We start from the raw sequence: 14,648 nt of genomic DNA, 5'->3' as shown, positions 1-14,648 counted from the left end.
TTGTTACAAGGAAGGGGGAGAAAAATTATTCTCAGTAACTCCTGAGCAAGGGAGGTTGGACGTTAGCTTTCTAACTATCAGGGTGATTAAGCACTAAAATAAATTGTCCAGGGAGGTTGTGGAATCTCCATCACTGGAGATTTTTAAGAGCAGGCTAGGCAAACACCTGGCAGAGATGATCTAGATGGTGCTAGGTCCTGCCATGAGTTCAGGGGACTAGACTTGATGACGTCTCGAGTTTCCTTCCAGTTCTATGATACTGTATTTTTTTATGATCTCTGACTATTTTATTCCATTATTTATAATGCTATTATTCTGTCCAGTGGAGTTAAAGCAACATTGTTCACACAGTTGTTGAACTTCCAAATGCATCATGGCCAGCAAAAGAAAACATTGATCTAAGTGATTTAACAATGGTGCTGTTATTCTTAATAGACTTTGTCATGAAACACTAAGCAGATGTGACAATGATCCTGGGTAATCATATTTTTGTTCCTACTTTCAGACATGTTAACTGTTATCCAGACCATTTTGAAGGGTAACTCTCATTTGCTGATCAGTAATCACACGTACCTAGACATGGAACAATCCCTTTGGACTGTTGGTTAGAAAAAGCCGAAAATGTGAATACCAGAAAATTTTAAATACAGGTAATAAGCTTTCCTAATTAAAATGAAATGCAGATGGCACTGCCACCTAGCAATTTTCACCTCACTTATTTTGACTCCAATTATAGCTTTTCCCTACTGACTTACACTGTTTAAATTACAAAGTCAGAAGGATGGATGACTATTTACCTGTTTCTATTCATACAGATAAGTCTAACACATTGTCCTTTTTCTGTTTAAAGCACATGATAATGGTCTTAGCATTTATTTGGGAAATAGAGGTAACTTTATTCTTTAAAAAAAGAAAACTAAAAACTACTGAGAGACTCATTAACAGACATTCTCATCAGCAAGAAGCATAGGACTGTTACACAACACAATGTGTTCTTTTGACACACACTTTGGTTGGAGGAGTTATCTTTTGCTTTTCGGTTTCTATTGCATTTTGCCTTTTGATCTGTCTCCCACTGCATAAAATTTGCTCCTCCCCATTAAAAGCTAGAGCACATAGTTTTTGTGGGGTGAATAAAGCAGGATTTGCAGGGATAGAATCACCTCAACCCTTGGGCAAGCTACAGAGCTTCAGTGGCACTTCGCTGCAGCTGCCATTTCAGGTTGAAATAGAAGCTACTGTTCATTTGCATGTGGTCTTGCCCAGCTGTGGTGGCACCCAGCTGTTGTGGCCATTGTGCCTCCTGACCTACCCATTAAGTTCCACACTCTCTGGAGCTGGCACAAAATTCCTCTCTGACACTCTGAGTTCAGGATGTGCTTAACCCTATGCGTACTGAAGTCAGTGGTGAAGCTGTCAGTGGTGCAGAAGCTCCTTGGTGTGCCTGCTCTGCTTGCACCATCACCACTGCAAGGCTTTTGTAGTGCATGGTCTATTCAGGCTCCCTCCTGGGGGCAATTTCAACCACCTTGAGCAAAAGTATGAGTTTAGACAAAAACTGAGTCTTTTCATCTCAAAACCAGCTTAGCTAAACCTTTTGCCTGACCAGAGTCATCCAGATGCAAGTGGTGTTGGCTCCTTTTTGGCAGTAGAGGAGATGGCAACCCTGCTGCTCTGGTGGACTTGCCAATGTTAGAGGTTCCTATGTCACGACATAGGCCTACAGTGGGTGTGAGTCTAGAGATGGTACAAAGCCTGCATTTTCTCAGGTAGAAATGTTTTGATGTCTCACTCTGTGCTGTGAGGTTAGGCTTCTCTGTATGAATTGATCATCATTGTCCTGGCAGTACAACTCCTCTGGATGATGAGCACTTACTCATACAAGTAGATCTGTTGATTTAGTGGAGCAGCTTAGGCGAGTGAGACACTATATCCCAAAGCAACATTCTGGCACCCCCATATTTTCCATGGTGATATGATTATAATGTTTATTACAAAGTGTGTCGTTGTGAGGTTTAATTTTAAAAGTCTTGACCCATTTACCATTGATATTCTGTTAAATTGTATAGGCTATCATTGTATGTGCAGTTTTGCTGTGTGTGTGTGTGTGTGTGTGTGTGTGTGTAAGTAAGTAACTGCAGAATTCTGGGATAGAGCACATAAGACAATCGACACTGCTTGACTCACATTATAGCAAAAGATCTTTCCAGCAAACTGGAAGAACCTCTATAGGAGGGAAAGTGACATATCCATTCCAGATTGAGGGAGGAATGGACTAGTAATAAACTTACACTAGCCAGGTGTCTGTCCAGGACCTAAGCTGGGGAGCTGTGGGAAATTGGCTGCAGCTTGTCTATTGTTGGTTCATGAATGTCTGGCAAAAGCATTCATGTAACTCAATTGGATGTGTCCTTGCCTGAGGATGACTCTACAAGTGCAGGACCAACAGGGACTTGCAGTTTGCTGTAGCATCAGTGTGAGAGGGATTCCAGGTTGGTAAAAGACAGAGGGCTCAGCAGTACCCCAGTCCACCTTCACAATAAGTGCTAACCACTGTAAAAATGACTCCAGTGAACAAGGATTTATCTATAAAATTCACTTTTTAAAATTCATTTAGGAGAGTATGTTTGATTTTGTGCAAAATATTTATGCAAATTAATGCTGATTTGCAATGAGCTTTCACACATAACAACATGCTAAATGAGGTCATTGTGATGGATACTGTGACATTAAACTGATTAAAATGCTCAAAGCTCCATTGCTTTCTCCTGACACTTTCTTGCTTGACCCAACCAAACCAGAGGAATTTCTGCTATATGATATCCACTAATTAATTTTTTCAATGACATCTTCAATTTTTTTTAAACAGCAAATGAAAAATGTCTCTTATTTCATGATGCGCATTTTTCTTCCTCTTTTATTCCTCCTCTACTAGGCCATTACTGCAGCACATTAGCAGGATGAATGACTGCCTTTACAGACTTTTAACGCTGCTGTAGAGACAGCCTTTAAAACAGGTGACTGAGAGAAAAAGTACCTTATCCCAGAAAGAGATGCTTTTTTCTTACAGGCAGATTATTTACAGAACCTTCCAATGGTCTTCCACAGACAGTCTCTGCTTTTGCACGCTCTTGATCAAGACCTTGGTTTGCAATTACTGTTGTTCTGCTGAAAACAGCAGGGTGAGCTTCCCAAAGAAGTCGTTCATTCCTAATCTTAAATTCACCAGGGTCTGAAGTGTTCTCTGTTCTCAGGGATGAGCAGTCTAAAAACTAAGCAATACTCAGTCGGAGAACTTCCCTGGTAGCACAGGGTTTTTCAACTGGCCTCCTCTTTTTCTTCTCTTAGCTCTGGAATACTGTTTGATACCTTTCATCAAGTGAAAATTAAATATATCAAACTATGCCAGCGAATGCTCAGTCCTCCTCCCACTCTGCTCCAAAGGTTAATGAGACTAGGGCTATCCTAGAATAATTTAAGTGGAATAGCTGCTAATGCTAATGTCTTGAGAAAATAATCCAAAATGTCAATGGGAAGTTGAAACATGGAAAACAATAATGTTGAAAGGGATTTAGGAGTGACAATGGACATCAAATTAGACATGAGTTTCAATGTGTTACAAGAGCAGAAAGGTAAATGCCATTTTGGGTGGTATACATGGATAGTACAGTGATGGGCATAGTGTATGTACCTAGCTAGACAATATTCCCTGCCTATATAGACTAATGCAAACCTACCTAGAACTTTATGTTCAGTGTTGGATGTTGTCCCATTGCTGGAAAGCTATTCACAACTGGAGGCAGCTGAGAAAACAGCAGAGCTGATTAAAGTGCTGGAACAACTGAGGAAGAGAAAAGAGTTAAATATGTCTAACCCAGCTAAGTACAGGTTGAACCTCTCTAGTCTGTCACTCTCAGGATCGGTTTGATGCCAAACTAGAGAATTTGCCAAAATATTGGAGGTGAATATTGTCTAGCAGCATTACCAGCACTTCCATTGATTACTGGGCTCTTAGAAGACATTTAGAAATAAAACAGAGCTAAATAACAGCAAAGAACGTTGAGAGCCAAGATTGGTGGCTGTAAACAAACTTTATGGGACCGTGGGAAACTTGGCAACATCCATGAAAAGTGACCATCCAGCTAATTAATATCATGCCGGACCACAGATGTTGCTGGACCAGAAAGAGCCAGACTAGAGAAGTTTAACCTGTAGCCAGACAGGATGTGCTTACAATTCACAGCTACCGTATCCGAAGGGAAAAACACTAAAGGAGGCATTATTTAATATAAACGATAACCATGAGTAATAGTCTGAAGGGGAAGCCTTAGATTGAATATTAGGGTAAAGTTCTTGCTAGTGAGCTCATTTAGCTTGAATGATTTGGCACATTCAAGACGAAGCTGGAGAAAACATAGCAGAGAGAATATTCATACGTTACCAGAAGATGGATATGTTGAACTCTATAGACCTTTTCCATTTCTGCACTCTGATTTTTTTTTGGAACTTCTAGGAATAGATCATGCAAGGTTTTGAACACTTCTTGAGAAGTTCTGAGTGACCTCAGCTCCCAGAGAGGGAAAGCAACCTCTGGTGGAATCAGACACAGGGTTGGATCAAATAAAAATTAATGTGGTGGACTCACCTTTGTCGTCATTAAATGTGCATCCATGCCCTATCTAAAATTCAGCATGATTGGCAAATTCTGTTCAAGAAAACCCTAGGTCTGACAGGAGATAGGCAAGCATAGTTTTGTGGGGGAGACACTGGCCTAAAGGTCAAGAGACTTGAATTCATGCCTTGGCCACAGACTTCTTGTGTGAACTTAAAGGATGATTTAAAGCCCACTGAAGCCAATGAGAATGTTCCCATTGACTTCAATGGATAGTGGATCAGATTTTTAAGCATTCTATGGGCCAATGCCCCATATGTAAAATGAGGCAGAGAGATAATGGTAGATATATGGGGATCTATCTAGACAATGTTGCAGGTCAGGAGTGAGTGGCATTACAAGAACTATTTAGGAAAGTGTGTGCATGGCCTGCACAATGACTAACTTCAGTTATTACAGTGTATCCCTCACATCCATTTGTTGTAAACTCATATTAGAAAACTGTTAAAATAGTATGTAATGGAAAGTTTGTTTAATGGCTATTAAAAAAAAAAGTGTAGTCCAGATTTATGGAATTCTGTTATACAATTTGGAGTAGAATATGCATGTAAATTTAATAACACCCAGGAATCGATAAATAAACTCATTTATTCTTTAGTATTTCCTTGCAAAATTAAAGTTTAATATGTTATAACATTCTGTAAATCATGCCCCATGAAGTTTAATAGTTTTATGCCTGCCATGTAAAAAATGTGACCTCCCCATTTATTCATATATAAAACAGAGAACTGAAGTCTCATCTGTATAATTATCTATTTTTGGTGGACCATGCATGATTAAAATCACAGCCTTGCTCTGTTAAACTATCAAGTCTGCCATAAATATTTGATGATGAACAAGCCCATAAAAAGAAAAATGCAGAATATGAATAGAGGGTGAGCAAATACGTAATTCAATTTTTAATTACCAGTGTCTCATGCTAAAGTCAAGTTCATCTTCCATAAGAGGAAGAAAATAACCCACAATTTCCTCTCTTACTGTAAGCTTCTTTAAACAATCAGCATCACATCTCAGTTTAGAGCTCTAGTGAGGAGACAAATCATCACAAACAAAAGAACAGGACACAAAGACTATGGTAGAACAGTCTAGTTTTATTACCTTATGCAATCAAGAGCTTTTTTCCTTTCCCTTTTCCCCTTATTTTCCCCGTTCTTTCTGGGTTTTTAGTTTGTTTTGTTTTGTTTTTTTTACAACATACATTAAGTTGTGAATCAGATGTTAGGGGGATGTGGAGATGAAGGAAAAGTCAGTGACATCACAATATTTTACAACTTTACAACAAATGAGAGTCTGAATTTGTTGCATCTACCAGTGTATATCAAGGGTGGAAAGCAAAGGCACACTTAGGTTTATGTACCCCTCTAAGTGAGGGGTGCCAGGAGATTCAGTGTAGAAGGATTAAAACAGAAGACCCACTGAGTACAAAATGAGCATTTCAAGGTCAACCTGGTAACTGATGTGACGTATACTACAAAGGCATATCTCTGTACAAGGCTGTTGCAGTGATTATTCATTTTTACATGGTCAGAATGCTTTGCTTAATAATAGCAATGGGCACTGCACATTTGGTACTCAAGGGGTTGGAGTTTGGGGGGGTAGAGGGAGGAAGGCTGTAAGTTTCTACTGCTACTTTTTGTTTTGTTTTTTAAGAAAAAAAAGACTTTGCTGCTACATACTGTTCTGAAAGGGTTTAAATAAAAAAATTGCTTTGGATACAGATCTATCTACAGCAGTCTGCATAGTTCACTAATTGTGAACAAGTCAGTTTAATAAAAAAAGCAGTGATGGAATGAAAGATTACATGCAAGCACCCTTGTTACACACTTTGGTCTAGATCATCCAGACTTTCTAAATACCATCTACACGCTAGCTGACTTGAACTCTCTTTTTGATTGTTCAGAAACAAAACCAAAACTCTGCAAAACAAATTAATTATAAAATTCCCAATGAAAACAACTTCCTCAAATATACTGCCCAGTAGATAAAAAACAAAAATGGCCTTCCCTTATTGTTTACAGTATGTCGACAGAGTTTTTATAACAGGTTAAAAATAAATCTATTTTTGTGCATGAATAACTGAAACATTATAAAATACCTTACACATGGGCATGGGCACACTTAGGCCACATGCAGAGTCACATGAAAGGAAAAAATCAAAATTAATTCCCTCCCCAAAGGTTTTATATGCTGCATTGTTCTGGATGGCCTTATTGTAGCGGTTATTTAGTTACAGCAGGAGCCAGCCTGCCTTATCCTACTTCCATTTCATTTCATATACTTGGTATGCACATGGCAGAATGTGTCGATGGTGCTTGCTTCCGGTGGCTGGCCAGTCACACACAGTGCTTGTCTCTATCTAGTGGATAAACCAGACTTGGAAACAGTACATTACTCATTTCTCTATATACTGAAATGATATGAAAGTATAAGAGGGAGGAAATTGCCAACCACAATACGGTGTCTATGCTGCCAGCATAGCTTAGAGGTGGTCTGAGGGCAGAATTGGCACAACTAGAAAGTCAAACTGAATTGAAGGGTATAGCACTACTCTAGTTTCTTGATGGATATGGTGGTGTTACAGTAATCACTACATTCTTTGAATTTCTTTACTCCAATTCTTCATGGGGCTTAGTGGAGAGAAAGTAAATAAATATTTGCATTTATTCAAAGGGTGTGTTTAGGGGAAGGTTTTACATACTACAGCTCACAAACATACACAACTGAGGGTGTAAGGCACAAATTTACATGTGGAAGAAAACAGGCTATTCACAGATGTATTCCCAAGAAAAACCCGTGTGATAAGACCATAATTTATGCATGGTAACAGCCGGCATATTAATTAGTTCACACTGTTTGTGGATTTTGTTTGCCATCTCACATGCAAGGTGAAATGAGATGGCACATCACAAGCTGGTGCCTTCACAGAAAGTATTAATGACTGACAAAGCCATGTTGACAGCAATGGTGCACAAATGTGCAGTTTTTAAAGAGTTCCTTTTACAGTTGCTTTAGGAGTTATGAATTCAGGGGATTTTATTTGTTTGCCTGTCATAGAGCAGAAGCCCAGCCAGCAAATTAACTAACAGATTTAAATAAATATTCCCCCTTTTTCAGCTAGAGAGCAAACAGTCCAAACACAAAGTTCAAAATTCCAGCTCCAACTTATTTAACTCAGTGAATTTATTGGAAAAATAAAAGAGTTTTAATTACTCCAGTTAATGGGTTTCACGTTAAATAGGTATAATTTTCAACGTATTTTTTTTTTCTGAAGAGCTGCTCATAGGATGATATGCAGAAGTCATTTCCTTAGGAAAAACAAAAGATGAACAATAAATAATAGGCGTTATTTGCGTTAACAGTCACATGTTATTCATTAAAAGAGAAGAGTAGCAGAAATCTATGACATAGTTTTGCCCAACGTGGCATTTATCTGCTATAACCAAATGGCTGTAACACTGATGGGCATTTCACAGTACCTGCACAGAATAAACGTCTGCCATTGTTAAGTCAGAGTTAGCTTTATCAATGATTTTTTTTATTTTGTATTTAATTTTTAAGTTCTTTTATTTGCTTTGCTTTCAGAGCACTCTTTCCCAGCTCAGGAATGCACTGTGCAATGGGGCAGAGGGGTGAAATGTCACAGTCATCATTCACCTGTGTGCTTTTGGCTCAACGTTTGTGATGTTAAGTTAGTGTTTTGAGTAAAGAACTGTCAGGTAGTGGGGGTGAGTCCTGCAGTTGCAAACCTTCACCATGGATCCGATGGCTTGGTTTAAAAAAAATTCCACTTTTCCCAGAGAGCAGGATCAGCGCATCCTCGGTGTAACAACAGCCTTCTTGTCAAGTGGAACTAGTGATGCAGTTGCAGAACACTGGCTTTAAAGGGCAAACTCGGTTTAATATCTGTCCCCCCCACACCACTGTGATTATGTGCACGCATCATTGGGCTTCATGGACGTCGAAAGCGGGGCAAAGGAAGGTTTGGGGGGTACATCCGGTTTTAGCGAGGGTGTGCGTTTCAACCCGGATCTTGTCAGTGAGTTGTACGCGGTGAGACTAGGCTGCCTAGATACAGTCACAGCCTGTGCCTGAGCAGCATGAACTTGTATAGAGTCCACTCTCTGTGGGGCAGGCGGAGGGTTGTCTCCCCTGCCAAAGCTCTGATTTCGAGAGAGGTGGGAGGAATTAGAGGAGTTAGTATTGTTTCTTTTGAGGGTTGATGTCTGATGATTTCTCGTGAGTGAGTTCGTAGGGTAGTTTCTCTTGTAGTCCACATTGTAAGCAGAGGAATGCATTTCTAATCGTTTGCCCAGACCACTCTGAGCTAGAGAGGAGCCAGGAGGACCCAGCGAGGCTTCCCTCTGGGGTACTTTTGGTGGCATGTTATCCAGATTTTCCACCAGGTTAACCCCATGGTTGGGACTTTTGCTGCTGAGATGCTCCTTTATGGTTTTGTACTCAAGTGTCGCATTCTGGTCCTCCATAGCCATATGCGCCATATCACTCATTTTTGGCTGATCAACATACTCATGCTGATAGCCTTGCTGAGAGATGGGCAAGACCACAACGCTTGGGATATGGCTGGGAGAAGCCCTGAGAGGCAGGTCAGTTGGAATCACAGGAGATGCCATTGGGGGGATATCTTTTGTGCAGGCATTGATAAGGTTCTGGTTTCTTTCCCATTCCCTGCTGCCACGGCTGGGCTTCCTTTTCTGTTGCAGGGTTGGGGTAGACTCAGGGGTTGGCAGAGCAGCCAAGTCCAGATGGTGCTGGTCAGCCTTGATTAGCATTTTGGCAGTGCTGCCCGGGGTAGCAAGTTTGCCATTGTGCATCAAAGGTGTGAGAATAGCTTCTGGTTTTGGCTCCTTGGACTGTGTGTCCCCAAAGAGACCGCTTAGCTTGGTAACACTACTCATGGAGCCACGGCGGGAGTGGGACAGCTCCTTCTCCTTCCTCTGGACAACAGCCACGTCTCTGCGGCGATGGTCACAGATGCAGTAAACTATGATTCCCGAGAAGACAGCCCCCATGACAAAAGCAAGAATGACTGCAATAGCCAGGAGGGTGACCGGCACCAGCTGATCGTGGCCTTTGAGATAGCTCTCACGAATCACTCCTGCAACAAACATCATACAGTCATAAGCAAAATAACTAACAGGAAAAGCTTCTTATTGTATCTAGTCCATTCAAAGGCATTAACTGGGGATTTTATTTGTGCTCAGCTTTTCATTAACTATCCCAAATGCACATCCATACTGTACCTGTTGGCTGACCTTGCTTTGAGCAAAGTTGCGCTTACGCTGTTGAATTCAGAGTTAGGCTTGAACAATTAAGAGTTGAGGGGAGGGGGAGGGAAGAGGTGTGTTCAGGGTATAAATTCATTCTTTACAAAGAGAAGCCCATTTGCTGAATTTGGTCTATATCTGAGATCAGCTTTCAGAACAAGTTCTGAAATTCCATGGTATTTAGACCAGGAAATGAAATCCGGGGCCTATTGAAGTTAATTGCAAAACTCCCATTGACTTGAGCAGGGCTGAGATTTCCCCCAGGGTTTTTAGATAAGGTTGTTTCTCAGGCTGAGAAATAGCACATATTTCTTCACCCACTCGTCAAAACAATCTCTCCCCCACTTTATGTTATTTCATATTTTATTTCTGTAAATTACTGACACTGAAAAAGCTGAGGAGTCAGAAGCTTTATGTACGTTACATAAATCATTCTCAAATCCTTTCAAGCTTTCTGCCGTGCTATTTATTTGTTGTCTTTGTCACAAGGCTTGGAAGCCAGTGTCATATGTTTGGACTGCAGCTGGGATGTCATAGAGACAGAGTGTGAGGCCAACACTGAAATACATTGAGACAGAATAAGTTGAAAAATACCCTCTAGATTTTAAGAGTGTCATTGCTAATTTTTTTTAAATCTCTCTTGTTCTGAACAGGTAAATATGCTGTATACTCTGCTGTCCTGGTAAAAAGTGAACACGTACACACACACACACGACCATTTTATGGCATTACACTGTACTTAGAGATGTCAGGTCTTATTTTTGCTGCTAAAGTTTGCTGTCATTGTTGGCTTCTTCAGCAGAGTTAATATCCTTAGCCTAATAAAAATGATGTGACTGAATCAGTCAACAATCTTACAGAACATTAACCAAGATATCTAAAGAGCATTGCTTTTCCTTTCCCTACTTAGTTGTGCACCAAGCCTGCATACGCTAATCAAATGCAAGTGTGGAGCCAGTTGGTTTTTTTAATGCTAAGTGAGAAGGAGTCACAACTGTCAGATCATAAGTGCCTGACAAAGTAGTTTAAAAAAAGAATCTCAAATACCCCATTCTCTTCTCCCTGAGAGCATGCAAATGCAAGTGCATTAAAAGCATACTCCGAGGAAACATAAACAATGTTCTTATTATGAGCGAGAGAAAATGTACCTCAAAGGGCCTCACAAGACTTTGTGAAGATACCAATCTTTCATGTCATAAATCAACAGGTTTTATGTATTTGGTAGGCGGATAGCTATGGTCCAAATTAGAACCAAGTGCAAAAAAACAAACAACCCCCCCCCACAAAAAACCCTATCCAGAGAACAATTTCAGGATACCATTGAAATGCTGCTGTTGACTCATATAAAGCTTCGATAATCACTCTGTCTAGACACAATTCTAGTTTTATACTTAAATTATCCCCATTTTAATTAGTGTGTGTAAGTGGACAAATGATATTTGAATACAAACCAGGATTTTTAAAAGCTGAACTGCTCTTGAAATCAGAATCTCCTGTTTGTGACATCACAATTGGTTGCCATGGAAATTACTGTTGTGACAGAGGATTACGATTTCAAGTGAGGAACAAAAAAGTAGAGGGCTGTTATCCCTTAAGAAACAAATATCCTGAATTCATGTGGATGTCCTTAGTAATAAAAGAACATGGAAGTAATTCCCAAAGGGAAAACAATGTGCAAAAAGAAACTATTTTTAAATTAAATGAAAGAAGCCCCGGAAGCTTTTTAAGGGGCAGATTTTACCACCCTTTCTCCATAACTTAATGTGATTACTTAATGTGAATATGGTAGAATCTGGCCTGATAGTTGAGCTTAGAACAACAATAGAATGAAAGTTTAGCGTTAAAAGTTTTAGCCAAAATGCAAATCCTTTTGAACCTTACTTAAGAGGAAGCATGGGCTAGTATTAAGGCATGGGATTTGAAATGAGGACATCTGGCTTCTATTCCTTGTTCTGTTGCACCTTTCCTGTTGTGATTGTGGACAAATCAATTAGCCCTGGTCTACACTAGGACCTTATTCTGAAATAACCCTCCCAAGTTCAAATGTATAAGTGGTGCGTCCATGCTACCAACCCCATTATTTCAAAATAACGGGCCATGGAATTCGAACTCTGTACTTTTCCTTTTCACGAGGAGTAATACTAATTCCAAAATAGTAATTTCAAAATACTGTAGATGCTCTGGTGCTACTAATATGAACTTATTGGTCTCCAGGAGACCTCCCGCAGCTTCCCAGGGTTCTTCTTGGGGCTTTAAGTCTGAGGTAGTGCATCCACATTAATGGACCCTGCCTCAGACTAATTTTGATGCTTCCCCATAGTGAGGACATGCTAGTTCGAATTTGTTAAATTGGGAGTTCTTAAGTCAAATTTAGTAATTTTGAAAGTTTAGACTTGACCTTATACTCTCTGGGGTTCATTTCCTCTACTGTAAAAAGTGGATATTTACTTACCCGAAAAGGGTGTATCTGGCCAAATTCATTTATATTTATAAAGTGCATTCATCTCCTCAGAAGGAGGCTCAGAATTGGAAAGTATTTTAAATGCAATGTATTGCTTTGGTGTTGCAAAACTGGTCATAAATATATTAGGTTACATACACATATATGCTGGTAGGCACTATGAGATGAGTTAAGGTTGCCTTCAGCCCCTGAGGATCCAATTTGACAGGTGCCTCATCCAGATCAGACCACTGGAACTTGGGACACAAAGCAACTGGGCCCATAACCTACATTTTCTTGCTTTTATCAGCTCAAGTTAAAACCTGATATTGATTTACGGCTTCTTTCACCTGAGTTTGCCTGAGTAAGAAAATGGAATAAATAGATTCAATAAAGATTAAATGATTGTTTCAAATTCTTCCATTGATATGACAATTTTGATACTGTTTGGATTGGTAGAAACTTGGGACACTGTGACATAGTGAGCCCTTGCTAGTGTATCTGAAAACTGTATGGGACCCTGCTATCACTAACATATTTCAAATGGATGCTGAATCATTACAGCTTGCATTACAAAACTATGTGACAGTTTGGAATGAGTGTCCATATGTGCTTTTGAGAGCTGTAGCTGAGTAGTAATGGTGCTGGAGGTCAGAGTTTTTTCTTCACTGGCAGAAATTAATCAGGAACCCTGCAGCAACCTGACTTGAGCCAGTGCCATTTGAGCTTCACTTTCATGAGCTCTATATTCTGCTCAAACTTTAATAAACTCTAAGGCTACGTCTACACAGGCATGATTTTCCAAAAATGCTTTTAACGGAAAAGTTTTCCATTAAAAGCATTTTCGGAAAAGCACGTCTAGATTGGCAGGATGCTTTTCCGCAAAAGCACTTTTTGCGGAAAAGCGTCCGTGGCCAATCTAGACGCGGTTTTCCGCAAAAAAGTCCCGATCGCCATTTTTGCGATCGAGGCTTTTTTGCAGAGAACACTACTGTGCTGTTTACAGTGGCCCTTTTGCGCAAAAGTCTTTCAGAGAAAGACTTTTGCCCAAACGGGAGCAGCACAGTATTTCCGGAAAATCACTGACGATCTTACATGAGATCATCAGTGCTTTTCCGGAAATTCAAGCGGCCAGTGTAGACAGCTGGCAAGTTTTTCCGCAAAATCAGATGATTTTGTGGAAAAACTTGCTAGTCTAGACACAGCCTAAAAGAAAACTTAGTCATAAGAGAGCCACATGTCAGTTTCTGTAGCTTTGCTCTAGATATGTGTGGCTTGTATGGCTGCAATGTTGTGTTAATGAGTTATATTGATCATAGGTCAAATCCAACTGACCTTCCTTACTTGAGTAATCCCAACAATGTCAGATTTAATCATATGATTTAAAGTGGGCAGGATTTGACTACCAATTAAATGCATTTCAGGGCACAGATAAAGTAAAATGCACTAAAAAGTAGTGGCTAGGGCTGTTTAGCATCCTGTTATTATGAGATAACCTTACCAAAACCATATCTGGAATGAGGAGATGATTTCAATCCATTACCAATGCACATCTCAAGTATTTAGCACCATTGGCAGCAGTCCCAAGAGACAAGGACTGACTGAATGAGTCTAAACTATCTCCTGATGCTAAGCTACAATTGCTCTAGTAGAAAGACATTGGCTGCGGAATGGGAGCAGGCCCTGCTGCTGCCCATGCAGTCCTTGTCCAGTGGCTGTTGAGAGAATGGCAATTATCAGGGCATTTATGAACAGTAATCATTCAAAGTAGTAACATAGGCAGACCAATGGACAAAAATATAGAACCTAAACTCTTGAAAATTTGGAGCATATAAGGGGTTCAAATCATCATCCAAGCTATACCTTTAGACAAACAGCCAAAAAACTGTAATGAGTTCATGGCACTGAAAAGGCTTGAATCCTTGTTTTATTTAAAAACCTAGTAATAACATAATGTGGTGGTATACTTAGTTATTGAGGGTTTTTTAAAAAACAAGATTAGAAAATGTTCTGGCCATGAGTTTTGCTAATTGTATAATACCATAACAGATGTCCTATACAAAACATTATTTGCTACTTTTAAAATCAGCTGAGTAGGTCTTCATTGATTAAAACTTTCTAAATATGACTATTGATTGATTATTATATTTTATGTGGTTATTAGTGCATTAGAAGGGGTTTTCTTTTGTTTCAAACTCAACTTTATCTTCAGGTATACTCACAAGCACATCCTTCAAACATTCATACAATT

At 39.7% G+C, this 14,648-nt stretch overlaps 1 protein-coding gene across 4 annotated transcripts in view; it reads right to left on the bottom strand.

Moving 5' to 3' along the window:
• Nucleotides 1-5,743: 5,743 nt before the first annotated feature.
• The window catches only part of SEMA6A (semaphorin 6A), a 165,978-nt gene continuing 157,073 nt past the window's right edge, over nt 5,744-14,648 (bottom strand). For all 4 annotated transcript variants that reach the window (XM_006134487.3, XM_006134489.3, XM_006134488.3 and 1 more), the window contains one exon: nt 5,744-9,788. In XM_006134487.3, the coding sequence (XP_006134549.1) occupies nt 8,599-9,788 (1,190 nt within the window). In that variant the 3' untranslated portion in view covers nt 5,744-8,598. The remainder of the gene's footprint in view (nt 9,789-14,648) is intronic.

Source organism: Pelodiscus sinensis, chromosome 6 (genome assembly GCF_049634645.1).
Source record: "Pelodiscus sinensis isolate JC-2024 chromosome 6, ASM4963464v1, whole genome shotgun sequence".
NCBI lineage: Eukaryota > Metazoa > Chordata > Testudines > Trionychidae > Pelodiscus > Pelodiscus sinensis.
Note: the sequence above shows the minus strand (reverse complement) of the source record. Positions and strands in the feature narration are given on the sequence as shown.